At 40.6% G+C, this 27,984-nt stretch overlaps 1 protein-coding gene across 1 annotated transcript in view; it reads right to left on the bottom strand.

Moving 5' to 3' along the window:
• Positions 1-27,984, bottom strand: part of CLIC4 (chloride intracellular channel 4) — an 86,827-nt gene that overhangs the window by 12,813 nt on the left and 46,030 nt on the right. Inside the window, exons 2-3 of the mRNA XM_075552587.1 lie at positions 26,175-26,284; positions 4,966-5,091 (exon numbers count right to left, since the gene is read on the bottom strand). Of these exons, the coding sequence (XP_075408702.1) occupies positions 4,966-5,091; positions 26,175-26,284 (236 nt within the window). The remainder of the gene's footprint in view (positions 1-4,965; positions 5,092-26,174; positions 26,285-27,984) is intronic.

The raw sequence follows: 27,984 nt of genomic DNA, 5'->3' as shown, positions 1-27,984 counted from the left end.
TAAACATGATTTTTGAATAAATATATGTCTTCCTTAAGTTGGGAAATACATATGAAAAAACTCTACTCTCCACTCTTTCCAGGCAGAGTCTACTTCAGGTCTAGTGAATCAGAACTGGAGTAATTCCGGGTCTCAGCAACACTTCAGGCAGGACTGATTAGCTAGGAGGGGTCTGCAAAGTTTCACTGGAAAATGTGCTTGGAGACAGTAAGGCTTTGGAAAGAGTCTCACATTGAACTAGTTATCTTGATTTACGTGTATTTTTAGGAGGCGCTCTCTTGCCACAATGGTTTAAATTAAAAATGGAGGCGAGGTATTTTTAGAAAAGAAGTTTAGTTCAGTTGCAAGCAGAAGTTTGAAATTAATTTTTATGTCCCTTTGTGATATTTCTTCTGTTTACGATGTACAGTTCAGGAAGAGATACCACGTCTGAAAACTGGCCACGGACACTGAAGAGAGGCTGTAAAGGAGGAGCAGTAATGGCAGTTATTCCAGGGCCAGCATCCTTGGGTTTCCCCTTCAACTAGAAAAACAACCAAATCAGCGTCCGGTTGAAACGTTTCCTCCACTTACAATACAGCACATTCATCGACTCAGTCCAAACTAAAAATAGTGCCAGGAACTCAAGTACCTCTCCAATAAGTCTATGTCTTTTCTCTAGCCAAGTTTCCGAAATTATGCTTCTTTTCCCTAACCAACATTTAGCTGTACCTACTTGTTCTAATAAAGTAAACCTCGTGAATCTCAAAATAACTTCTAGGAAGGCAGGCTTGAATTATGCACTGTTTATATATTCACCATTTACTCAGGCATTCTTTGTCCTCATAGAATATCTACTATGTAAGAGCCATTGTACCACTAAGTGCTAGGGTGTAATGATGAGCATACAGAAACGTACTACACATGAGATTCCAACTGGCGATATTTTGTCAACAGGCAAGGAGGAAGAGCTATTAGCATGCCCTTTTGCATGCAATTAGAACTCTTTAAAAACACCAGTCTCTACAGTTAAACACGTCTATTCTCCTTCACCCAGAAAAATTATCAAAGCCATACTATTAATTCAATGCAAACAATATAGCTGCAAGACTACTCATTGTGAACCTCAATCTGCCTAAAGAGAAATTATGTGCCAAAAACAGCTTACATACTTGGATTCCAAGTCACTCAACATTTAAAAATGACAAAAGTAAAACTCAGGTTTCCTTTCCCTTTGTCCAATGTTTCTTTTCTATTAGAGAGTAGATTCTTTCTAAAAGATGAATCCCAAATTCCGGACCAATGGGCCCAAAGTAAGCTGCCAACTTTTTATGGATCACCCTAAACACCATATTTTAGTAATTCATCCATTAGTATTAGTTTTAGCAAACAGTATGATCAAGGAGTAATTCAATTGTTGTGATAATTCATTGTAACGTAACAAAAAAGGGTACAGCATTCATAAAAGGCCAAGCCCAACAACAGAATGGACGTGAGCATCCAGATTCTGCTAGGTCCCTTATACACCATTACAGCACAGACAGACAATTGAAAATATACTAGGCAAGAACTGCTTTTTTTGTTTAGGCAAAATCTCAAAACATTTCCCCCTCTCTCACATTAATCTAAGAATAACAGCTGATTAAACTGCATCTAAGGAGACCTGGTTAAACCCACCGGCCACTCAAAGGGAGAAGGATGAGGCTGTACGTTCCTGAAAAGGACTGCAGTCTTAGAATCCCTGTACGAAAAGTCACACACAGTCAGGATTGACTCAGTGGCGGTAGCTCCATGGGATACTGCCTATTGAATTATCCTTAGAGGTGGTCAGTTTCTGAAACTCAGCTTAGGTGTCTACATTTCTTTTAAAAAGCTTAACACTATACAGCACTCTCCTACAAAATTAATTAGCTTCCTTCTCTTAGTTTATGAGTAAGTTAAGCATCTATGGTTGCCTACTGCAATTAAAAATCCAAGTTTCAAGGGTTTGGGGTAGAAAAAAATCCAGATATATTTTTTCCAAAGGATAAGAAAGAAATTTCACTTTAAAATCTTTATTAGTTAGATAGACCAACAAAATTCTTTGACTAAAGTTTTTCATTAGTCTCTAACTCAGCAGTTCTCAACCTGTGGGTCGCGACCCCTTTGGGGGCTAAAAGACCCTCACAGGGGTCGCCCGATTCGTAACAGGAGCAAAATTATAGTTATGTAGTAGCAACAAAAATAATTTTATGGTTGGAGGGGTCACTACTACATGAGGAAATGTATTAAAGGTTCATGGCATTAGGAAGGTTGAGAACCACTGTTCTATTAAAAAGAGCTTTTAAGTAGACAGCTGCCTAAATTTATCTATATTTATATGATTTCATTAGGAAGTGCTTACGCACTGTTCTTGAGACCATCAAATGCCAAAAAACACATTCTCAGAAACACTGGAGTCAGTTTTCCAAACCTGCCCACACTGCTGCTTTTTCTCCTCACCTACCTACGAGTATGAGGGGTCCGCAGTAGTGGCGCAGGGAAAGGAGCCCTGCGTGCCAAGGGAAAGGAATGGAATGCCCCAGTCGTGTCCCCACTCATCCTCTAGCTCGATCAGCAGTTCACTGATGGGTGCTCGCACGCCCAACCCAAACATGTATTTTTAATGTATATAAACCAAAAAAATTGTTAGAAGTTAATATACCGTATATACGTGAGTGTAAGCCGACCCGAATATTAGCTGAAACAAGTAATTTTAGCACAAAAACTGCATTAAAAATGTCATGAAAAACTCGACTTATACTCGAGTATATCGTACCTCACCTACTTTTCCATAGGATTCATTTTTGACAACTGCCTCTGCCCCACTTTGCCGCCTTCTCAATCACCCTCTAGGCTTGAAGTAGCCTCCAGTTTTGTACTGATTACAGCAAAATTCCCAGGTGCAATGGCTACGGGTCGGGCTGGGATCCTCAGGAGAAAGCCTAGGCTGTCTCCTGTCCATAAACAGTTAGAGACTGGAAACCCACCTGGGGTCCATCTGAGTGAGCAGCACTGACTTGGTGGCGGCAAGTTCAAAGTTTCTGGAAATCCTAGACCTCTTTTATGAAAGCCTAACCCAATGAAATGAGAAGTGGGGAAGGCTTAATCTAAACTGGAAGAAATGCCTATCTCTGGTGATAGTATCTTTATAAATATGCCCACACAAAAATGTTAGTGTCAGAATTTCTACATACAAAAAGCAAAATGAAAATGTTCATAAAGTCCAATACAAATGCTGTTGTCTTATAGAGCACTGGATACCAAGAAACCAGAATAACTTGATATCAGCTCTATTCTTTCAATGTCTATTCCTTCTGAGAAATAACAAGGAAAAATAACAATTCTTGATGAAGTCTAGAAGAGAATATGGGAAAATGTCCATATTATCTATGGTTACAGGAGCAAATCACTTTCAATTAATGTTTGGGGACAAGGCAAAAGAAACTATAGAACTTCCCTCAAGTTGACAAACAGAATAAAAAGGAATCGAGGACATTTCAGAAAACTTACTTCCACTAAGTTGAATGCTGGATCATAATAGTTCTTACCAACATACAAGGGGGTATCCCCCAAAACCGATGCTCAATTGTTTTTTTATGTGAGGGGGGGATAGTGCATTTAGCGTTCTTCCCACCAGGTCAGACTATTAATCAAGCTTTCTATTTAGAGGTTCTGAAAACAATGTGTAAGGATGTGTGACCAAAAAGGCCTGATTTGTAGCATCAGGGACTGGTTTTGCCACCACAACAATACACCTGCTCAGTAGCCATCTCAATGGGCCTGTGTTGGTTTTGGGGGGGTTTCTTTTGTGGGGGGTGCAAAAAAACAGCATGCCTCTCTTGCCTGCACACTTTATTCATCTGATCTTGCTCCCTGTGACTGCTTTTTGTTTTCACGAATAAAGGGGGATATGAATGGACAAGTGATTTGAAGATGTAAAAGAGGTGAAGAAAAAAACAAGGAGGTGCTGTCAGCCATCCAACAGATGAATTTGAAAAATGTTTACAAGAATCGAATCTCAGATTTGTTAAATGTACTAAGTGTAAGGGAGCATACTTTGAAAGGGAATACATTGCTTTGAAAAAAAATTTAAATACATAACTTTGGGGCTGGAAATTCTGGGTTTATTTGGGGGGGGTGTGGATAAATCCCCTCATATATGAAGTCTCAAGTTTTATTTTATAAAGATCTGTTTTAATTTATTAGTATTCTAAAAAAATTATTATTATTCTAGTTACATACATATCCTGGTGGAAGGTCAAGATAGAGTTGTATTAATGCTGGTCTGGACATATGACCTCCTGGGGGTGGAAGGCTTTACACTTCTGGAAGGTAAAGATAAAAGAAGTGTATGGCTCTGAGGAAGACAGGAATGAAGGCACAGGATAAGCTTCTAGAAGATAGCATGAAAACGTTAAGAAAATGACACTGTAAGGGGCACAGTTAGAGAGGCTTCCTAGAAACATCCAAACCACTTGCAGGATTCGTTTACTGGGTCCAAAAATCAGAGACCATCATTTCAGAGGCAAGTCAGTCAACCGGCAAAACAAAAGTAACATTCTATATCCAACCTTGGTGAATAACACCTGGGGTCTGAAAAGCTTGTAAGCAACATGTAAGATAGAGCTATGGGTTTGCTCTTCTCATATGGAGCAAAAGAGACGGATGGAAACCAAGACCTCTTCTTCTGCCTGTACTTTGATCTCAGTTTGGGACCTCTAGGTCCCAAAATCACTTTCTCTTAAGCCACCTCCCACATCCCCAAACCTGCTTTTACCACACAGCTTAGCCAGTATGGTTTACTGGTCCAGCTGAAAGCCAATTTTGACATCTATGTAATGTAGCATTAACTATAAATAACCTCCAAAGGTGATTTATATCCTGGCCATAGCTAATAAATACAGTGAAAATATAAGAACCATCAAGAGACAGGTCTGTAAGGGTCAATATTTGTTTCATACTCACTTAGGAGGGCATAAGACTTCTTCAAGAAATTCCTCAATCTTATTTACATCCGTTTTGACTTCATTGTTGAAAGTTATAAATGGTGGGTGGGTCCCTGGAGCCAAGTTCTGCAGGTCTGCAGGCTTCCTGTCAGGCAAAATAGTAATCAAAATCTGATCATTTTTATGTTAAGGCAGCAATACTTTAAAGTCTCAGAGTGGTTCTAAAAGTTTATATATAAATGAACACAAAATTATATATTTTTTCCATGTAGTTGCTAACAGTACTAAAATTAGAGGTAAACCTCTACAAAGCACATAATTTGATAAATTATAAATTTTTAAAAAGTATAAATGATTATCAAGGTTCATGAGGGAAGAATGGTGGGAGAGGGAGGAAATGAGGAGCTAATATCAAGGGCTCAAGTACAAAGCAAATGTTTTAAGAATGATGATGGTAACAAATGTACAAATGTGCTTGACACAATGGATGGATGGATGGATTGTGATAAGAGTTGTACGAGTCCCCAGTAAAATGATTTTTAAAAAAGAAGAAGAGTCTTAGGGAAAAAGAAGAAAAAGTAAAAAAAAAGAAGTCTTAGGAAAGTCATCGGTCTCTGGTCTCAACTCTAGCACCAACTCACTGTGTAAAGTTGGATAAGCCATAATTTCCCTCTGCATTTTTGTACACTGAGAGACAAGAGCTGTGGATTCCTTCAGTCCTTTACAATGGTAAGAATCCAAATTCTTATTCAACCTTTTCTCACACTCCGGAAAGGCTAGACTTCCAAGAAAAAAAGATCACTACATGTGACTAATAACATCATTTCATGTATAAAATATAGTAAGAGAAGCCCAGGTGCCACCATGGTTAAGTGCTTGGCTGCGAAGTTGAAACCCTCCAGCCACTGGTTGGCAGAAAGACAGACTGCTTTCAGAAAAATTACAACCTTGGCAACCCCATGGGGCAGTCCCACTCTGTCCTATGGGATCATGATGAGTTAAGAGTTTACTGGATAGAAACAGGTATAAAATATAGCATAACCAAAAAAGAATGCACAATTAACTAGCCAAAATAATACTGCGGATTATAAAGGCCTACAGTCTTCATTGTATTAGGATCCTGAATAAACTCATTTTAAAACTCTTCAAAAACCAAACAGGCAAAGGTAAAAAGTAGTAAGTGAACAATATAATGAAGGAACACGTGGGAAATGTTAAGTATCACAATGGGATTGGCTTAAAGGTAAAGCACGTAGACAGCACCCTTATGAAATATTCAGAGGAATCTGAAAGTAAGCAGTGAAGACATTTGTATATCAATTAAGAAAAGTTAGAAATAACACAACTTGTGAGGAGAGAGCAGTCCCTGGAGAAGGACATCGTGTTAGGTAAAGTGGAGGGGCAGTGAGAAAGAGGAGGGTCCGCAAGGAGACAGACTGACACCATGGCTGCAACAAGTTCAAGCATGAGAGCATGCTGAGGATGGCACAGGATTGGGCAGGGTTTCGTTCTGTTGTGCATAAGGTCACTATGGGTCAGAACCAACTCAATGACATCTAACAACAAGAGAAATAACACAAAACACGTAAGTATGGTGAAACTGACAGATTTACAATTACTGATAACCATGAATTTTGGTATTACATATTAAAAACAATGTGGCTCTCTGTGTTAGTCTGGGTAGACTAGAGAAACAGATTCATAGACACTCACATGAATGTCTAAGAGGTTTATGGGGCAGGCCCCAATCCCAACTACATGGACAGCCTCCACTCCCACCAGAAGAATTCACTTCAGAGGACAGCACTGAAGCTACAGCTCAGGGAGAGGACATGTCTGATCAGAGCACACAGGAGCAAACGAAGGGGGAGGAAGAGAGAGTGGAGCACATCCTGGTCCACCAAACCCTGAGAATGATATTCCTGCTCAGAGCAGCCAATGCACAGAGAGGACCATAGGTCCAGCCCCGCCACTAGACACGACATCCCTCACTGACCCACAGCATCACCGGAGACAACACAGTATGGGAAATGGACCCGATCTGACCCCACCAAACCGAAGCAAAACACTAAGGGTGTGCAACAGAACAGCAAGGGGAACAGAGCAACGAAGTCCCCAGCGAAAACCAAAAATACTCTGGGGCCAGGGCTTGGCAGCCCATCAGATATACTAGTCAGCAAAGAGACCTTAACTATTTATAGGTTTTTCTTTTTTTGGTCATTGCTTCTTGTTGTTGTTTTGTTTTGTTGCTTTGTTTGGCTTTGTCTTGTTTTTGTGCATGTTTTTATATATGCATGTCTATCTAGATAAAATAGGCAGGATAAATAATCTGGAGGAGAAAAGAACGGGACCAACAGTTTGGGGGGGGGAACATGGGAGAAGGGGAGGTGGGGGAAAGGAAAGGGCGGGGGTAACACACCCAGGGGAAAGGGAACAACAAGCGATCTAAAATCAATGGCAAGGAGAGTGTAGGAGGCCTGGTTGGGCTTGATCATGGGCAATGTAACCGAGAGGAATTACATTTGGGAACTGAAACCCAAATGAAGGCTGAACATGATAATGGGACAAGAGGAAAGTAAAAGGAAATAGAGGAAAGAACTAGGAGGCAAAGGGCATTTATAGAGGTCTAATTGCAGGCTTGTACATATGTAAATGTATTTATATATGACAATGGGGAGCTAGATCTATGTACATATATTTATAGGTTTAGCAATAAGGTAGCAGATGGACATTGGGCCTCCACTCAAGTACTCCCTCAATGCAAGAACATTCTGTTCTATTAACCTGGCATTCCATGATGCTCACTTTCCTGTCATGATCACTGAAAACAAAGCAGGTGCACAAACAAATATGGTCAAGAGAGCTGATGGTGCCCAGTTATCAAGATATAGTAGCACCTGGGGGGTCTTAACAGCTTGAAGGTTAACAAGCTGCCATCTAGCTCAGAAGCAACAAAGCTCACATGGAAGAAGCACACCAGCCTGTGTGATGATCAGATGTAGATAGGATCAAGTATCAGGCATCAAAGACCCAGAAGAAATAATCTTATCAATGTGAATGAGGAGGAATGGGTAGTGGAGACCCAAAGCCATCTGTAGGCAACTGGATGGATACCCCCTTACAGAAGGGTTCATGGAGGAAAAGAGCCAGTCAGGGTGCAGTGTAGCAACAATGAAACATACAACTTTCCTCAAGTTCTTGAATGCTTCCCCACCCCTACTGCCACCCCTATTGTCATGATCCCAATTCTACCTTAAAAATCCGGCTAGACCAGAGGAAATACACTGGTACAAGTAAGAGCTGGGAACACAAGAGAACTCAGGACAGATGAACCCCCTCAGGACCAATAATGAAAGTAGTGATACCAGGAGGGGAAGGGGAAGGTGGGGAAGAAAGGGGGAACCAATCACAATGATCTACATGTAACCCCCTCCCTGGGGACAGACAACAAAAAGTGGGTGAAGGTAGACATTGGACAGTGTAAGATATGAAAAAAATAATAATTTATAAATTATCACAGGCTGGTGAAGGAGAAGAAAAAAATGAGGAGCTGATACCAAGGGCACAAGTAGAAAGAAAATATTTTGAGGATGATAGTAACAAATGTACAAATGTGCTTGTCACAATGGGTGTATATGTATGGATTGTGATAAGAGTTCTATGAGCCCCCAATAAAATAAATTTTTTAAGTCAAAATCTGGTTTTATATTCAATTCTGAGCATTCATTCATTCATTGATGTAAAACTGTTAAAGTTTAGCATAAAAATAATGGTAATGCACGTAACTTCACTGAAGTCTTCCCACAATTATTTAATTAATGAGGTAAGTCTATAAGAGTTCAGTATTTAATAAATATTCAACTTCACATTAAACTAATACTTTTCTCTTCTTCATTTCATTAGTTTGCGGTTATTCCTCTTTACTCAACATCCAGGCCACCGGTTCTTCCTCCATCACTAAAAGGTAGCATCATGTCCAGGACTCTAGACATCTTCCACCTTCCTTTCTTCCACTCACACTTCTTAATCATAAATGAACATTTGTTCGTTCCTACCTCTAACCCTATTTCCTCCTTAACTCAGGAAGATTCTGTGTCCAATAACCCAGGAACCCTAACACTGAAAGATTCACATGCTTATCTTTAAACTTTAATATTTAAGATTAAAAATTAAAAAAAGGTAGCACAAAGGTAAGAAACAATATTTGATCAAAGCAAGCAGAGGTAATGAAATTCATAGGCATACATAGAAATAGAGAATACGTGCATTCAAATGGATATATGCCATTGATGAATAAGCTTTAATTTTATCAGGTGCCAATAGTGAGTATCTAGAAAACAATTTGCTCATTCCAAAGCTATAAAAAATAACCATCAATATTTAATGTGTGAATAGTTTATTTAAATATCTATGTGTATGGTTACAATATAAATATGTCTCCTTACTAAAAAGTTTCCATAAGCAAGAAGAGTTGTGTTAAGGATCAGTGTTTTAAAACAATCCATATTTGTGTAGGTAGGAGGCGAGGATAACCATAAAAATTACCATTGCTTATATAATCAATTATGATAACTTTTAAGCAGTCTAAACTCATATATGTATGTACACACACACACACACACACACACACACACACATAGTTGTTAGGTGCCAACCAATCAGTTCGAACTCACAGTAACCAAATTAAACACTGGTCTTGAGCGTCCTCACAATTGTTTTCATGTTTGAAGCAACTGTTATAGCCAATGTGTCGATCCATCTTGTTGAGGGTCTCCCTCTTTTTTGCTACCCCTCTAGTTATCAAGCATGATGTCCTTCTCCAGAGACTGGTCTCTCCTAATAATATGTCTGTGGTAGTTATATAATAGTCAACTTGAAGATGTATAAAAGTGTAGGAGTGGAATCCAACCTTTCAAGCAGGTCACAATATGGAGCTTCTTTTAAGGAAGACCCTGGGACGTGTGTGTTCTTTCTCTCTCTCTCTCTCTCTCTCTCTCTCTCTCTCTCTCTCTCTCTCTCTCTCTCTCTCTCTCTCTCTCTCTCTCTCTCTCTCTCTCTCTCTCTCCTGCTTTACTTGCCTTCCTCCCTGCTGGTACTCTGCCACTGCCGCGGAGAGCTGCTGGAGTCCTGCCATGATTCCACCAACCTTGGATCCACAAGACCCTGTACCCACGGACCTGTGATCTTCCTACGTTCTGCATCATTGCATGTGGCTCCGTGAAAGAGGGACTGGTGGACTTGAGTTGGACTGGGTTGGGACTCTTTCTTGATCTACAACCACTACTTGACATAAAGCTCTTTTCTTAAACATATGTCACTGAATTTGTTTCTCTAGTTAACCCAACCTAACACTACGTCCCAAGGGCGTGAGATGAAGTCTCACCACCCTTGCTTCGAAGGGGCATTCTGGCTACACTTATTCTAAGACAGTTTGCTCTTATCCTTGGCCAACATCATAATTAAATGCTGATTCACACACATTCATATATTAGAGAAGAGGAAAGCTCACATGGTAGAGCTAAGCCAAGCTCTGCTGATTTGCAGACTCTGTTACTAAGAAAACTATTACTTCTTGGGATTTGGCTTCCTCATTTGTATTGTCTTATGGATCTAATACCTGCTTGGCCTATAAGGATAAAATCAAGTAATACATGAATAAAATTGAACTAATCAAAATTATGTAAATTAAAGGCAGTACTGCTTTCAGTATCACATTAACAAAACATTATACAGGAGATAAGATTGGTAACTTTAACAAACTATTTTTAGTCTGGTGATTCATAATGGATTAGGCATCATTAACTGATTGGTAACAAGAAATTAAGAAGCAACAGTTAAATTCTTGGCTGCTAAACACTTCCAGGGGCTCAAGAGGACGAAGACCTGGAGACCTGCTCCTGGAAATCCGATGGGGCAGCTCTGTTCTGTCACACCGGGTCGCCGTGAGTTGACATCAACTCATCAGCAACTGGATTGACCTAGAGCCATATACACATACAGCCAAGGGAGTAAAACAGGGCATCGGTATATCATTACCAGTTTCATTAGTATCAGTAACTAATTATTAGTCAATCTTGTTTTTGCTGAAAGACAAAACTTAAAAATAAAAGATACTGAGGTTACCTTTGTTGAGATGATGGACAGCCGTGTCAACTCTTCAATCCATTTTAAAACCTATATAAGAAGTTTTACACCAAACCCAAACCCACTGTCATCAAAAGCTGATTCTGACTCACAGTAACCCTATCAGACAGGACAGAACTGCTTCCCTGGGGGGTTTGCAGGGCTGTAAACCTTGAGGAGAGCAGAAAGCCTCACCTTTCTCCTTTCAAGCAGCTAGTTCATCCAAACTGCTGACCTGTGGTTAACAGCCCAACGTATAACTAATTATGGGCACCAGGGCTCCTTGTGCCTCCAAAAAATTAGTAGACTTTAATAAAAAGACAAATTCTAAGCAGTGAGGTGATTACCTTACAACTCTATCGAGTCATTAATCAAATAGAATCTAAGATTCTTCAACTTCTAGGTCTCACTGGGCATCCGAAGGTCTCAGATGTTTTGTCTGACCTACAAAGGTTCGTTTTACAACTGCTTCACAGAAACCCAGCATTATCAGAACTGCCAGTTGAGATCAATGAAACTGAACCAATAAAAAATGATTCAAGATTTCAAGATATCTTTGGTTTCTTTCAATAAATATTCAACAATACTCTTAATTTAAATGTTCATATCTCCCTAAGTGATTATTAAAGCCAAGGAAGGGTACTCTTGAGCTCAAGAGCACAAATACTGTTTTCGTACACATTACTTATTCTAGATAAAATACACTATTCTGTTCTCTTCCGTTTTGTTTTCAGATAAAGAAGAGGAAATAAAGAGAAACCAGCAAAAGGAAGCAACAAAGAGGAAGAAAAGGAAACCAAAAGGGCGAGTTAATACTTTAAACCATTTCCATGGCTAAACTTCAATGAAAAGGTAATTCTGTGCCCTTGCAATAAAATTGAGGATGTCAGGCTGGTAACTGGGCTCCAGGTGCTTGGCATAAGATGAGAACCATGCAGGGCTAGAAACTGAGGACATGGGGTAGGGGAGAAATACTAAGTCTGTAGAACTACATTTTAATTAAGTTTCCATTTGAAGGTTACCTTAGTTGTCTGGCTGCTGTAACAGAAATACACGTATGGCTGGAACAACCAGAAACCTTATTTCCTCACAGTTCATGTGTCTTAATGTAGGGTGCTGGCTCTAGGGGCAAGGCCCACCCTCTCTGTTGCTCTGCATGAAAGTCTTTGGCTCTTCCAGTGTTTCCTGGGTCCTTAGAGATCGCCATGCGGTTTGACATCTTCCTCCCCTATCTCTACTGCCCGATTATTTGATCACGTTTATATCTCAGAGATGGACTCAAAACACACCTACCCCAATTCTGTCTTATTAACGTATCAAATACAGCCCGTTCCCAAGTAGAATTTTAACCACAGGCATAGAGGTTCTTGTCAATCCCTAAGAATGGTACAGATTTTCAGGGCCTATAAAATTAACTCATGGAGATCAAAAGAGAATTCTCAGTACCACCCACCACCCCCAAGAAATTGATCTCACACAATCCTACATTTGCCTCAATTATTCTTTACTAGACTTGCTGTATTCTAGCTGGATGACTATGAAAGCTGTGTTAGGAGCTGTCCACTTGGTTCCAACTTATAGTGACCCTAAGAACAACAGCATGCAGCACTGCCTTCGTTGTCCTGTGCCAGCCTCACAATTGCTATGTTAGCGCCCGGCCATGTAGTCACTGTGTCAACCCATTTTGTCAAAGACTGTCCTCGTTACTATTGTAGTGAGTATACCCACCTGTTACTTGGGAGACCAGGGTTTGATTTCCCAAGGAAGAGGCAGACACTAAGTGATACACAAACCAAAATATATACCAAGACTCCCAATTACTACACATTAGTCTATTTAATCCAGTTTCAATCAGCTAGCAGATTTTTATTTTTATTAAGTTTGCTAACCTACTAACTTGCAGCTTAATGTCATTTTGTGGAGCAATCATTTTAAAACAAAATGATACTTATGAAGTGTTCAAATACAGTTTCCATAACTCTTAATGGACTTCAGGGTTTATAGTGCTAACAGTTAAAAACATTCACTCACCTCACTGTCATGGAGTCAATGCAAACTAGTAGTGACCTGATATGGGGAAAGGTAGAACTGTCCTGTCCCAGTGCGTTACTGAGACTGTAACTAATACAGGAGTAGAAAGCCCCATCTTTCTCCCTTGGAACAGCTGGTGGTTTCAAACTTCGAACCTTGCTGTTAGCAGACCAACACATCATCACTGTGTCACCAGTTGATAGCAACCAATTTGTCTAATTCAGTTTGTAACTGGAGTTATTTTACCTAATATAGTTAGAAGAGTACCTCTTTAAAAATGCAATTAGCCTATGGCACTCTAAAGAATTTAGTCTCTAAGAAAGTTTTATAATTCACTACATTGCTCAAGAGTAAACAGGCTCTATGCAGACACCACCTAAAACGTCTTCCCTTCTCTTCACTGTTAGTGATTCAAAGTTAAGCCCTGCTGTCTAGTTAATCAACAAAGACATCTGAGACTAGTCTGCACCTTAAAGAACTTTATGGTTCTCTTGTTTACTCATGGTCCACAGTATTTTCCCATGGTTACCCTGAAACCTGAGTCAATGTAAAACATCTATAGGTGACTCCCCAAAGTAAAAATTCACTAGGTATTCGGATTTCAAACAGTACACCACAAAGACAGTCTGTCTTACAAAGCTGTGGTCTCCTAACTGGAATACCTTCTAAATTAAAACTTCGCTTTCAAAAAAACAAACTTCTCTTTCTTCCTCTGACTTGGTGTAAACTGGCTGCATCACTTCAGGGTAAAATGCCACCATTTCAGGCGACAAGTTCTCAGTAGCCTTAACAAGATTGATCATTTTTTAAATTATCTTGCGGGGAGAAGGGGACGAGACACACATAAAAACATATGACACAGGGAAAAAGGGGCCAGGCTTCAACCCCCTGATCCAAGATGTGACTGTAATATACTAACATGAAGCAGGGAACCATTAGAGAGGTCTGAGGGGTGGGGCCCAATACCAACTACATGGACAGCCGCCCCTCCCCCCCAGAAGAATTTACTTCAGAGGACAGCACTGAAGCTACAGCTCAGGGAGAGGGAAATGTATGAACAGAGGATAAGCCTTGGTTAGCAATAAAGTTGGGTCTCTACTGCTCTGGCTCCCAGGGTCTCCCCATGAGGACCACCAAGCGGGGCTGAGGTGAGCATGCTACCATGAACTGTGTCTGACTCCACTACTTCAATCTCTCTTCTCTCTCTCATGCTCTCTATGACTTCACTATAATCTTTACTTATTATCAGTGTATAATTGCACCTACCAGACTCGGGGTGATTTGTTGGGGGCTCTCCTTTTCCCCAAACAGGCTCAAGTAGCACAAGTCAACTTTAGGAAAGGTAAGAACTGATTCTTACTTTCCTGCCTGGCCAGCAGGAGGAAATAGAGGATTTTTCTAAAACACAGGCCAGGTCTCTCCACTTTAGAAGACTCTACATGTGTTATTCATGATGTTTGTTACTGGGAATCTTCCTGGAAAGCAAACAGGTTTCTGGGCCAGCTGGAGACTGTTTCTCAGAAGAGTAAAGGGAACTACAGTGACATGCTAATGAAAGCAAAACTAAGGCGAGAATCTCTTTTGGATAACAGACTTTATTCTGTATATAATGGTCATTTAAAATGTGTAGAACTATCAATTGCATGTTTCCACTATAAATCTCTTAACTATTACAACACTGATAAAATTTAAACTCTGACAATGGCTTTTTAAAACTTTATGCCATTATTATGGCAGCTTGACATGAATCTCTGCTCATACAATAAATTACAAATGGTATGTTTACATGTGGAAAGGAAGGAAGTCGTTAGTGACAATGCAAAGAATGAGATAATATCTGTTTATAAAGTGGAAATAAGAGAATGGAAGCAGTCATTTCCCAAAACCTTTTATAAGTGATCTGTCTCCCAAATATATTTATTCTCTCAAATCCGGGGGTGGGGGTATGATCATGCCTAGAAACCCAAAGTTTTCCCCAAACTATGTGTCTGGCCACATTCAGCTCTATCTGAGAGAGTCTGAGAGAGAGAATTTCTCTAAAGATGCTTAACTATGATTTAAGAACTCTGGGGATTAATAAAGATAGTGCACGTCTTCAACTAAAGATCTTAATTACAGCCACAAGCATGCCAGGCAGAAAGGCCATAAGGCAAGGGTGCACTGCACCCTTATCTATTCAAAAGCAGGTCTAAACATGTTTGACAGGAGCCATAAAAAGGACCCTCCACAGTGCCTAGCAAACAGTAGACACAAGGGAAACATTTGCTTTTCCCCTTCCTTTTTGCTGAATTTGAATGAGGATACTCAAGTATGCAGTTATTCATGCTCACAGTCCCATGGAGGTCTGTAACAGGCCCCTATCCATATAGAACCAGGTGTGTTTCTACTTCTTGTCCTTCCTTCAATACCACTACTGTTCCCTATTTGATGACATGTGAAATATCCTTAAGTATGCTACATTTTTTTTCAATTACAATGTTGACAGTATTCCTTATTCTCATGGAACCCAGACTTTAAAATAACCAACCTGACCTACTGTCCTGAACTAATCTTTGAACCTGAAAGGACGCGTCACAATTGTTCCCGTATTTGGGTCCGTTGATGCAGCCATGAATCAATCCAGCTTCTCGAGGACCTTCCTCTTTTTCGCTGCCCTTTGGCTTGATATTATTTTCAGTGTAACACTAATGATCTGAAGCTTGTTATCATATAGCAGCTGATATAAACTTAAATTCCTTCTGAGACCTGGGCATTTTCTAACTCCAAAAGTTCTTTAATACAAGTACAGCATGAATAGAAAATATGTTCCGAAATGCACAAAAAGCATTAAGGCAAGTGCTGGGAGATTGTTCAAAAACCTCATGAGGAATGCTGGAACACCACCAGCACAGTCATTAGCTCCAACTGCGTTCAGAGAGAACATGCAACACGGAACCAGAGCGCAAAATGATCTTGTTCTCATGGGTAGAGTGCCATGCAGCCATTACTGTTCCCAGAGCCTGGAGTGGGCTGTGGGAACAGCTCTCCAGAGAGGCCGATTGCTCTCCACTGGTTTGTTCAAGGGTCAGTACTTTTATCTGAAAAATTAAGCAATTCCTAGGAAAAGTAAGAAAATAAGCCCACTGGGTACTATCTCCCCCACAGCTTTCTAAAACAGATTTGATGTTTTTAAATTCAGGACATATTGCAACAGGATGTTTCATTTCTCTGTGACAACTTTCATTTTTGAGCCATGTTCACTCTTGGAGAGTGTACCTTCTCTTTGACTCATGTTCAAGACTATACTTTTGTATTTCACATGTAAAGTCTGGCAGGATAAACATCAAACCTAAAAGTAGTCATCTCGGTGAAGGCGCTGGAACAGAGACTTCATGTAAGGCGTGCACACGCACACGCACACACACATTACTGTCTCTGGAGCAATTTATTCCGTCAAATCTTTTCAATATACCATTAACAGTTAGTTCTACAGACACTGTGCTGACACTAAGAGGATTTAGTGTCTTGGAAGACGTAGTCCTTAGAAGCAAGGATGGCAAGGCTTCATTTATATAATTTGGACAAGTTGTCGGGAGAGAGCAGTCCTTGGTGGGCATCAAGCTTGGTAAAGTAGACAGATATCGAAAAAGAGGAAGACCCTCAATGAGACAGAATGACACAGTGACTCCAACAATGGGCTCAAGCACAGGAACAATTGTGAAGGTGGCACAGGTTGGTGCAGTGTTTCATTCTGTTGTTCATAGGGATGCTAATGGGTCAGAACCAATTTGATGGCACTTAACAGTAAGATTTAGGAGCCCTGGTGGTGGGGTGACTGCACATCAGGCTGCTACCTGCAAGGTCAGCGTTGGAAACAGCAGCTGTTCCTCCAGAGACAGACAGTGCAGGGCTTTCCACTCCCGCAGTCACAGTATCAGGGACTCGCCCTGTCCTACAATGCCATTATGAGCCAATGGCAGTGAGTTTTTGTTTTAAGGCTCTAACAAGTTCTGCATTTAATAAGCTTAAGTTCACTCTCACCACATGGTATCACACACGCTCATCTATGGAAGCTTTTCTGTTTAACAGAAGTCTTTTCAGGTCATAATACTCAAACCCAAACACACTGCCATTAAGTCAATTCCAACTCACAGCAACCCCGTAGGACACAGTAAAACAGTCCCTGTGGGTTTCCGAGACTAACTCTTGACCAGAGTAGAAAGTCTCCTCTTCCCTATGGACTGGCTAACCTTGTGGTTAGCCACTCCAACTCATATCACCCACTGTACCACCAGAACGCCGACTTAAACCGTCACAGATACTGTAAAGTCTGTACAAATTGCTGCATAGGAAGTTGGTTTGTTTGGATTTATAAGCCTCAGGCCACGGAGAGTATAACTGTTCATTTGTATAGAATAGTATTATTTTTACAATTGGAAGCTTTCTGAATACACAAGTTCAAGTCTGTTGCAACTGTAAAAAAAATTACTTCGTGAACAGACTATATGTACACTGTAAAAAATGTTATTAGCTTCAATCATTAATAAATTAAATGGCATTGTCTTACTAATTGCTATTGAAAATCAAAACCGTTTTTGAATTCCAAAAGGAAGCGTGTGCACATAACCATGCCAGCATATAGTTAGGGTCATGTTAGTGCATATGTGGGTGAAACTTTGCCTTTAAAAAAAGAGTCCACCTCTCCCTCTCTCCCTCCCTTTCCCTCCCTCTCCCTCTCTCTCCCTCCCCCTCTCCTTCCCCCTCCCTGTCTCTCTCCCTGTCCCTCTCCCTTCCTGCCCCTCCCTGCAAAAAAAAAGAGAAAAAAAAAGAGTCCAAATACTTAAAACAATGGCTTTGTCATTATAATATAAGGAAATGTGTGCTTTAATTTAAATATGCATACCAGTGGTGCTGGCAAGGTTGAAAGTTAATCCTAATATATTGATAGCAATAAAAACTAGTTTGTACATAAAAATATGATAAGGTAAAAAAACAACCCCTTAGAAACAATATTTTAAGTTCACAGTAGTTTATGCATTTTATGACAACATATACAGATTCAAGGCCTAAAGAAAACGAGCATTTTATATTATTCATGAGTTGTACCAAATGTTTTAAATATCCTTACCCCTTCCAAACAAACAAAAAAGACCAAATTCATTGCCCTTGAGTCGATGACAGCTCATAGAGATCTTAAAGGTAGAATATTTAGAACTGTCCTTATGAGTTTCCAAGATTGTAACTCTAAGGTAGAAAGCCCAATCTTTCTCCAACCGAACGGCTGATGCCTTCAAACTGCTGAGCCTGAAGTTAGCAATGTACTCCTTAGGCAGGGTAAATTGTCCTTGGTGTGCACAGATTAAATGCCGTCAGTACAGGTAAGTACAAAGGAACAAAGTAGTGAAAGTGCAGCGTTCAGATGCAGCCTCTGGTGGACCCCACTACTGACCCGAGACGGTAAACTTCCTGTGGTCGGACAGCGCACATTGTGGGGGATCACTGCAGTTGTGGTCAGGTCAAATGTGACACCTTGTTAGTTTTTCTCCCTCAGGACCCAATGTATAATTGTTCCAGTTTTTATTTTCTACTTTGTTTTTGATTAACGGTTTTGATTTATCCTGTTATTGTTGTTGGACTGCTTGCGTTTTGTTTTGATTTTATATGGTTTTCTGTATTTGAAATCCAGGATAGGTAAACCTATAGTGACAAGTGGATTCATAGTTTCTAAGGGACATGGCGGGGGAGGCGGGCAGGAAATGGACAGCTAACAACAGCGAGGTTGACAAGGAAGAAGAAATGCCTTGGAATTAATAGAGATGGCCACTCAGCTCTTATGTGACTGAACTAGCGAAAGGCATGTGCTGTGTGAATTGTATTAATTTTATGTTGGTGAAACTGGTCAAAGCTAGTGAAACTAGTTAATTTTTAAAAAGGAATCGAGAAGTGAAAAAACAAACAAAATAGTTTTCTTGGGGGCTGCGTATCTTTCATTTGCTGTTACAGCAAGCAAACAATATTCAGTAAATCAAAAATGGAGGGAGGCCCACAACACAAAGGATCTATTTGAGCAAGCTGATCGGTACACATTACAGTTTTTAATATGGAAGATAGCATATGTTGTAAGTCCTAACATAGCAGTGGCAAAATGACATCCATTCCTTTGTCTGCTTTGTGATTATACCCCTTGGGGGAGCCATAGGCTAGTGGCATGGACTACTCTGCAGGTTTTGAAACCTGAAAAGAGCACAGCAGTGTTTCACTCACATCCATCATAGCACCAGCAGGGTCAAATTCTCCACAATACTGAGTGCAGCAATCAGCCCCTTGGCAAAAAAAAAATGCTATATCCATCTTCAACATCTAGTGGGCTTTACATGTAAGATCCAAATTGTGCTTATGGCAAGAATTTACAACCATTTCTGTACCAACAGTGACGGGCCCGCCTCTGCCATTTTCACCCCAGCCATCTTTGTTAGGGTCAGACCACAACAGATCACCAAAAAGACCTTGACCTGGTACATCAGCTGGTCACACAATTCACCAAGAGAAATCCACAAGCTCTCAATCTCCCTGATTAACGTGCTTTCTCATCTTCAATGGTGGAAACAGTTCAAGCAGTTGGTAACAGTTTTCCCAAGTGGAATATTTTCCTTTTACATTCATCACAAAATCCATCAATTCTATTGATGCTGGCATACATTCGTGATGCCCTCACAGAAGGAAAAAGTTCTCAGGATAGCTGACTTCGTGCCAGCAAGGAATAGGCAGTCTTCAGGGTGCTTCCCTCTGTCTTTGCTTTCTGGTGGGAAACCCCTGTACTCAGAGTCAAAGCAAAGCATGTTGCCCACGGATGTTACCACAGATGTTGAGTGGTGCTGCAAGTTTCAGCAGCAGGCTGACTGAGAGAGATCTCCCAAGACTTTTAGCACAAGCCTCTGGTTTCACTCTCATGTAAGTAGACATTCTTCTAGCCTGGCCCTCTCATTAGTAGCTGACGGATGTTGCCACTGATGTTCTTTATCTGTCATCAACTTTCCACCGCTGTCCCTCCCAAAGTGGCATGGCCTTGCACCTGAAACTCACCTCTCCTTCCTCATGCCACAAGCACAGAGGCGTTGGTGGGGCAGCAGCTGCATGCACCCTCCCTAACTCCTTGTCCTGTACTTCCCTCCTCCTACTGGAACCACAGAGTGTTACACACACACACACACACACACACACACACACACATGCCTTTCAGAATTGTGTTTTTAGCTGCAAAGGAGTCCTGTTTTTTTAAAAAGGAAACCTAAAACTACTGCCTCCAACTTTAAGTGCTGTTAAAAATGTTGATTTTGCTCCAAGTCCTAGGAAATAAGTAAGCATCTTCCTTTCTTTAAATGCTAATGTTTTCTACTTACAAGCATGAATTCTTCACACTTAGTTTGAGAAGTGAACTCTCCTTGGTCGTTTCACTTTCTTTGCTGAACCACAGAAGGCTACCTGTCCCCCTTAAGGGTTGCAGCCTTGGAAACCCCTAGGGGGCAGTTCTGCACTGCCCTACAGGACCACCATGAGTTAGAATCAATTTGATGGCAGTGGGTTTGGTTTTTGGTTTGGGCCACAATCAAGCACTGTGCTGAGCTATTCAAAGGAGGCTTTTTTCCAAGCATGGCAGTCAACTCACTTACTCCAAGCCAAAAATGGGAACAGGAGAAACCCATGTACGCAGTCAGGGTGTGAGCCTGACGGCACAGTCTATTTTTAGGAGCTGTGTTGGGAAACTTCCTTTGTGAATGCAGGGAGGAAAAACACAGTAAGAGAAGGGTAACTCCATGAATTGTTTCATTCATAAGAACTCTGTCAACACGAACTAGGTAATAGCTTCCCAAAGCCTTGCATTTTAGAGTCTTAACTCTTACTATCCCCAAAGTATATCTGTATTTCAAGTACACAAAATCCAAAATATGTGGTACCATCAGTTAATTAAAATTAAATCTTAAGGAACTAATAGGGACCACAGATTTAATCACTGGACTGAGAATAAGATTGGTACTGCCCACAGAAAGATGACAGACAAGAAATCTGCTACCTGTTACGTGATAGGTTGTCTATATTTTCTCATGCATACTATTCCTGACTTTACGCATTTAAAAATTAAACAGCAAACCATGTTATAGCATTTATGCCATCAGCAACACATTCCCACAGTCAGATCCTAAATTTTCTCTTGACAGCAAAAATATCAAAAACAAAAGTCAAACTCATTGCTGTTAGTTGATTGTGAGTCTTGATGACCCACTGAAGTGCAGTGGATTACTTCATATGGGCCTCTACCAGTCTTCAGAACTCCCACCAAATAACTACATGGGACTATGCAAATGTGCCTATGACCCACAAGGACAGCTTGATAAGAATGTAAGGTGTGTGGCACTTCTGTGGAGCTGGAACCATCTAAATAAGGTATAAAACCCCAAAACCCAGTCCTATCAAATCAATTTTGAGTCACAGTGACCTTATATAGGGTTTCGGAGGTTGTAAATTTTATGGGCACAGATTTCTCAACTTTCTCCCATAAAGTGAGGTTGGTGAGTTGACACCACTGGCCTGGGGTTAACATTCCAGCACTTTCTCCTGACAGCACCACCAGGACTCCTGCCATAAAGGTAGATTAAATTCTAATGAGCCTGGTCAACTATGCCATCCCACTGGCTAAAATGAGCCATCTTAGAGGCAGAAAATGCAGGGCTCTCACTCCCAATCCCACTCTGCCTGGAGCAGAAAGCATTCTCTGGCCAAGAAATCTGCAAGGAGAAAGTTTTGCCATCCAAGGCACACACAGAGAACTGCTGACACAGAAAAAAAAGCAGCAGCCGAGAAACGGCGGCAGCACAAACAGGAGACTAGCAGAAGTCACTGCAGTGGGCTTCCAGGTCCATGAGCAAGAAAGCTGAGCACTTTGGGGCAGGAAAGCTGGCTGGTAGTGTGGGATGTGCCTCTGGGTGGTTAGTGGTAGAGCTGAAATCAAAGAGCTTTCTAACATTTGCCCAAACAGGGCAGGTGCTCAGCTAAGGTGCCAGAGCCAGGAAAAAGGCCTATCTGAAGACCCAGCTAAGAAGCTACTCTAGTCTGAAGTACTGCAGCCCAGTTTATTCCTGTTACTTACAAGCTGCTTATGACTCCCACCCTGTAGCCTGTTATTTCCCTAATAGACCCCATAATCTTGAGTATTTTCTATGATTTCCGTGTGGACACGGTAACAAATTATGAAATCCAGTAAAGAAATAGAGCGCCATGGGAGGGATGGCTGTTGCCAGAATTTGTAAAACAGTTGGGGAGTAAGTAGAGGTCTAGCTGGCCTCTGCTTTACAGGAGTCAGCTTTTTGTTTAAACTTCGAGCTGGTCGGGCATCCCTGCTTCCCACACCATTCTTACAGTCCATGTTTTACAGCAGGCGTCCTCCAACTGTGGCCTACCGAGGACATTGATCCGGTCCACCGGGTGTTTCTGCCCCACTTTGTACTTCACTTCAGAATGAGCTATGTGCAGTGTGCATAGGAATGGTCACCACTTTGTTTTTATTTTTATTTTTATTTTTTTATTTTAACAATTTATTGGGGCTCATACAATTCTTTTCACAGTTCATACATATACATACATCAATTGTATAAAGCACATCTATACAGTCTTTGCCCTAATCATTTTTTTCTCTTTTCTTCTTTTACATTTTATTAGGGACTCATACAACTCTTACCACAATCCATACATATACATACATCAATTGTATAAAGCACATCCATACATTCCCTGCCCCAATCATTCTCAAGGCATTTGCTCTCCACTTAAGCCCCTTGCATCAGGTCCTCTTTTTTTTTCCCCCTCCCTCCCCATTCCCCCCTCCCTCATATGCCCTTGGTAATTTATACATCGTTATTTTGTCATATCTTGCCCTATCCGGAGTCTCCCTTCCCCCCTTCTCTGCTGTCCCTCTCCCAGGGAAGAGGTCACATGTGGATCCTTGTAATCAGTTCCCCCTTTCCAACCCACTCACCCTCCACTCTCCCAGCATCGTCCCTCACACCCTTGGTCCTGAAGGTATCATCCACCCTGGATTCCCTGTACCTCCAACCCTCATATGCACCAGTGTACAGCCTCTGTCCTATCCAGCCCTGCAAGGTAGAATTCGGATCATGGTAGTTGGGGGGAGGAAGCATCCAGGATCTGGGGGAAAGCTGTGTTCTTCATTGATACTACCTCACACCCTAATTAACCCATCTCCTCTCCTAAACCCCTCTATGAGGGGATCTCCATTGGTTGACACTTGGGCCTTGGGTCTCCACTCTGCACTTCCCCCTTCATTTAATATGATATATATATATATATATATATATACACAAACATACACATACGTATATACATATACATACACACACTTATATCTTTTTTTTTTTTTGCATGATGCCTTATACCTGGTCCCTTAGGCACCTCGTGATCGCACTGGCCAGTGTGCTTCTTCCATGTGGGCTTATTTGCTTCTGAGCTAGATGGCCGCTTGTTCACCACAGCTTTGTTTTTATAACTACAATCCAGCTCTCCAACGGGTCTCAGGGACAGTGCACTGGCCCCGTTTAAAAAGTTTGAGGACCCCTGTTGTACAGGATAAAAATCAAACCTCACAGCCAACTTCTTTATGGAAACAGACCGTCAAGCCTTTTTACCATGGAGCCTGCAGGAAGTTCAAACAGCCAACTTTCAACAATAAGCGAACTGTTTGTAGCACCCACAGACATACAGCCATTCCAAATCCTCGACATACACCTTTTACAGTGTAAGTGCTCCTTGCCGCCACCTGCTTGCTCTAATCAGCCCTGCCCACTCTAAACGGAAAGCTCAAAGCAACTCTTCATCTGCCAGAACAACCCTAAGGGAACGGATAATTGCTCTTATTTTACTATTTCAGTTAACCAAAGGAGAGTAAGATTGTTTTACAGCAAACTCTAGTTAGCTCCTAAAAAGCAGATTGAATGAAATAGACCTCAATGGTATTCAACCTCCTAAAATCCGATTCTTGTCTTTCATGTTATTTGCTTAGAAAGTTCTTCAAGACTTCATGTTTACATTGGGAAGTTCAAAGAGTTCCTTGGTTCCAAGCTAAAATCAAGCTCCTGGCACTGTGCTGGTGAATTTAAGCTAAGCATACAAGAAATTTAAGCACACAAGGAAACACACAAGAAGCTCCTGAAAATGATGAGGTGGATCCATGACTACTCACTGACATTGCGAACTGCCCGTCCCTGGTGTCATCGTTGCTGCTGGTTCACCCTCACAGCCACTCCATGAACAACAGACGAAACACTGCCTGAACCTACACCATCCTCACAATCACTGCTGTTTGAGTATCTTGTTACAGCCACTGTGACAATCCGTCTCACTGGGTCTCTGCTTTTTATTTTTGCTGACCTTCTTTTACCAATAAGATGTCCTTTTCCAAGGACTGGTCTCTTCAGATAATATGTCCTGAGTACATGAGAAATCTTGTCATCCATATTTCTAGGGGCAGTCTGGCTAAACAAATGGGCTTTTAAAAAGTTCATGGGAAAAAAACAAATTAAAAGATGATGAAAATTTCCCATGAACTTCCCTCCTATTTCTTGCAAGATAGATTTGTTCACTCTTCTGGTGGGAAATCATGGTATGTTTAATATTCAGCAATACCATAATTCAAATATATCAATTCTTCAATCTTCCCTATTCACTGTTGAACATTTATAAGTATTGAAGACCACTGAAAATACCATGGCTTAAGTCAGGTACACTTTAGTCTTCAAAGTGGTCCTTTGCAGAAGATTTGACCCATGTAATAAATCGTTTGTTTTCCTGACTACTGCTTCTATGAGCACTGACTATGGATCCAAGTAAAATGAAAACACTGACAACTTCCATCTTTTAAAATGAAAACTTTGAGAATGTTGATCTTTTAACCATTCATCATCATGTTGTCTATTGGTCCAATTGTGAGATTTGTTTTGCTTTATGTTAAAGTGCAATCCATCCTGAAGAGGCTGTCGTCTTTTATCTTCAATCAGTTAGTGCTTCAAATTTAATCATTTTACTGGAGGCTCATATACTTCTTGTCACAATCCACACACACATCAATTGTATAAAACACATTTGTACATTCGTTATCCTCCTCATTTTTTTTTACCCTCATCATTCTTAAAACATTTGTTCTCCACATAAACCCCTGGCATCAGCTCCTCATTTCCCACCTCCCTTCCCACTCCCCACTCCCTCATGAACCCTTGATAATTTATAAATTATTATTTTGTCATATCTTACACTGTCCGACAACTCCCTTTACCCACTTTTCTGTTGTCCGTCACCCAGGGAGGAGATTATATGTAGATCTCTGTAATCAGTTCCCCCTTAGTGTTTCAAGTTCTTTTTACTTTCAGCAAGCAAGCAAGATCATGTCATTTGTATATTGCAGATTGTTAGTCTTGCTTCAGTCCTGATGCTGCAGTTCTTCTTCACACAGTAGTCCAGCTTCATGAACTGGCACAGCATACAGACTGAATAAGAATGGTCAAAGGCTATATAAACTTCATTGCACACCTACCTTTCCTGATTCTAAACCACATATGATTTTATTCTGTTTGAATAAGGCCTCTTTGTCTATGTACACGTTCAGCATGAGCTCAATTAAATCTTCTGAAATTCCCATGTTATTCCCATGAATTCCTATGTCCTTTGCAATACTATCCATAATTTATTATGATCCAGTCACATGCCTTTGTATGGACAATAAAACACAAGCGACATCTTTCTAGTATTTGATGCTTTCAGCCACAACCCAGCTGACATCAGCAATGATAGCCCTCATTCCATGTCTTCTTCTGAATCTCGCCTGAATTTCTGAAAAGTCTGTCAATGCACCGCTGCGATCATTTCTTAATTATCCTCAGAAAAACTGTACTCTCTTCAGAAAAATTAAAGTTTTCCATAAGCCAGCTTAAGTCGAATACAATGTATTAAAAATGTGGGATAGTGAGATCAAACTGAAAATACAGTAAAGCATGAACCTTAAGTTCATTTAAAACTGCAGCCATGTCTTACCTTTTCAGGTCAACAGTTGTGACACTAAAGACAACTCCTTTGAGCCAAAGAATCATGAAGAGCCTCTGGGAAAAGGGGCAGTTTCCTATGCTTTCACCATCACTGCCAGCCTGAGGGAAAGAAGACAATGTTTTAAAACCATGGTCGAAGAGCTGTTACTTTTCAAAACAAGAAGTTTCCTTCTATATTCTAATTTTTTAAAACAGCTTTATTAGACTTTCTTTATTCTAATCATGTATAAGAACACATTAAAAAATATTCTGGAAGGAAGGGTAAATATTGGGTCTTTACTAATTTACTCTTTCATTGCTTCTTTCCCTTTTATAAACGTCCGGTCCAACAGTCCAATAGAACATTCTCCGGTTATGGAAAGACCCTGTCTTTGTACTGCCCAACATGAGTCACCAAGTATTTGAAATATAACTAGTTCAACTTAACTGAAATTTTTATTTTACATTTTTTATTCTTAACTAATTTGAATAACCACCTATGGCTAGTGATTATCATATAAGATACAGCAGATCTAATCTAGCATACCTAACCCCAAACTCATTACCACTGAGTTAATACCAACTCAGAGTAATCCTAAATATGGTTTCTAAGACTGAAAATCTTTTCAGGAGTCAACAGCTTCGTCTTGTTCCCCCAGAGAAGCTGGCAAATTTGAACAGCTGACTTTTCAGTTAGCAGCCCAGCATCTAGATCTTTTGAAAGTCATATCTTGTTCCTACATGACAGTACTCATTATATGTCATCATAAGAAGGGAAACCTGTAAGTGTACCTGTCTCCAAATAAGTTAAGTAAGCATCAACCCTGCTCTCAATTTAATATTCATAATTATCTCATATTCTGTTTACTACATCCCTTCAAGGGGGCAAGGTATTTCTAATGCATCTTAATGAAGAATAGGTAGTGACTCCTGATTCCAATAATATAGAAGAACAAATCTTAATACTACCATGTCCACCCTAAGTTTAAAAGAGGGAGGGGGAGATGGAAAAGATAAGAGAGGAGTGAATGAGAGAAGAGATGCTCTGGTATTTAACGGGGCTTAACATAGCCCTCTTCCTCAGAGAGTACGTGGAAAGAAAACCAGACGTAACTCTTCCACATGTCATTCAGAGATTCTTGTGAAAGTATGATGTATTTTCTTAAAGCATCCTTCAAAAAATTCAAAAGAGGTTAAGTAAAATGCTATATTAATTAAAAAGTCATTAATTCCTAAACCAATGATAAGGAGGAGTCCTAGTGGCATAGTGGGTTAAGTGCTGGGCTGCTACTTGCAAGGTTAGCAGTTCAAAGTCACCAAGAGCTCTTCGGGAGAAAGATGAGTCTCTCTGCTCCCAAAAAGATTTAGTCACAGAAACTCTAGGGTCACTATGAGTCAGAATCCACTCAATGACTGAGTGTGTATGTGCGTGCACACGCACTTGCCCACGTGCAGGATTGGTAAGGAATATTAAAATTAAAATTTTTAAGTTATCTGATTTAAATAAATGTAACTAACCAAAAACATGGCATATAAAGAGAACAGAGAACCTGTGGGGGACCAGCCTCAACAACCAATGGGTCCAAGGGGGCGGGTGTATAATTGAGGGGTAAATTAAAGAGACATCAGACAAGATAAAGCATGCAAGGGCTCACCTCCATGACTACTTCAGGAACCAGATCCAAGCAGAGAGCGTGTAATGTATTCTCAAGACCTTATATCATCTCGGGCACACAAGGCCACAGTAAGCACATACGTAACAGGAAGGGGTTGTACAAGAGACATATATGTAACAGCTAGGGGTATCGACGCAATTGGAA

This window comes from Tenrec ecaudatus, chromosome 1 (genome assembly GCF_050624435.1).
Source record: "Tenrec ecaudatus isolate mTenEca1 chromosome 1, mTenEca1.hap1, whole genome shotgun sequence".
NCBI classification, from domain to species: Eukaryota; Metazoa; Chordata; class Mammalia; order Afrosoricida; family Tenrecidae; genus Tenrec; species Tenrec ecaudatus.
Note: the sequence above shows the minus strand (reverse complement) of the source record. Positions and strands in the feature narration are given on the sequence as shown.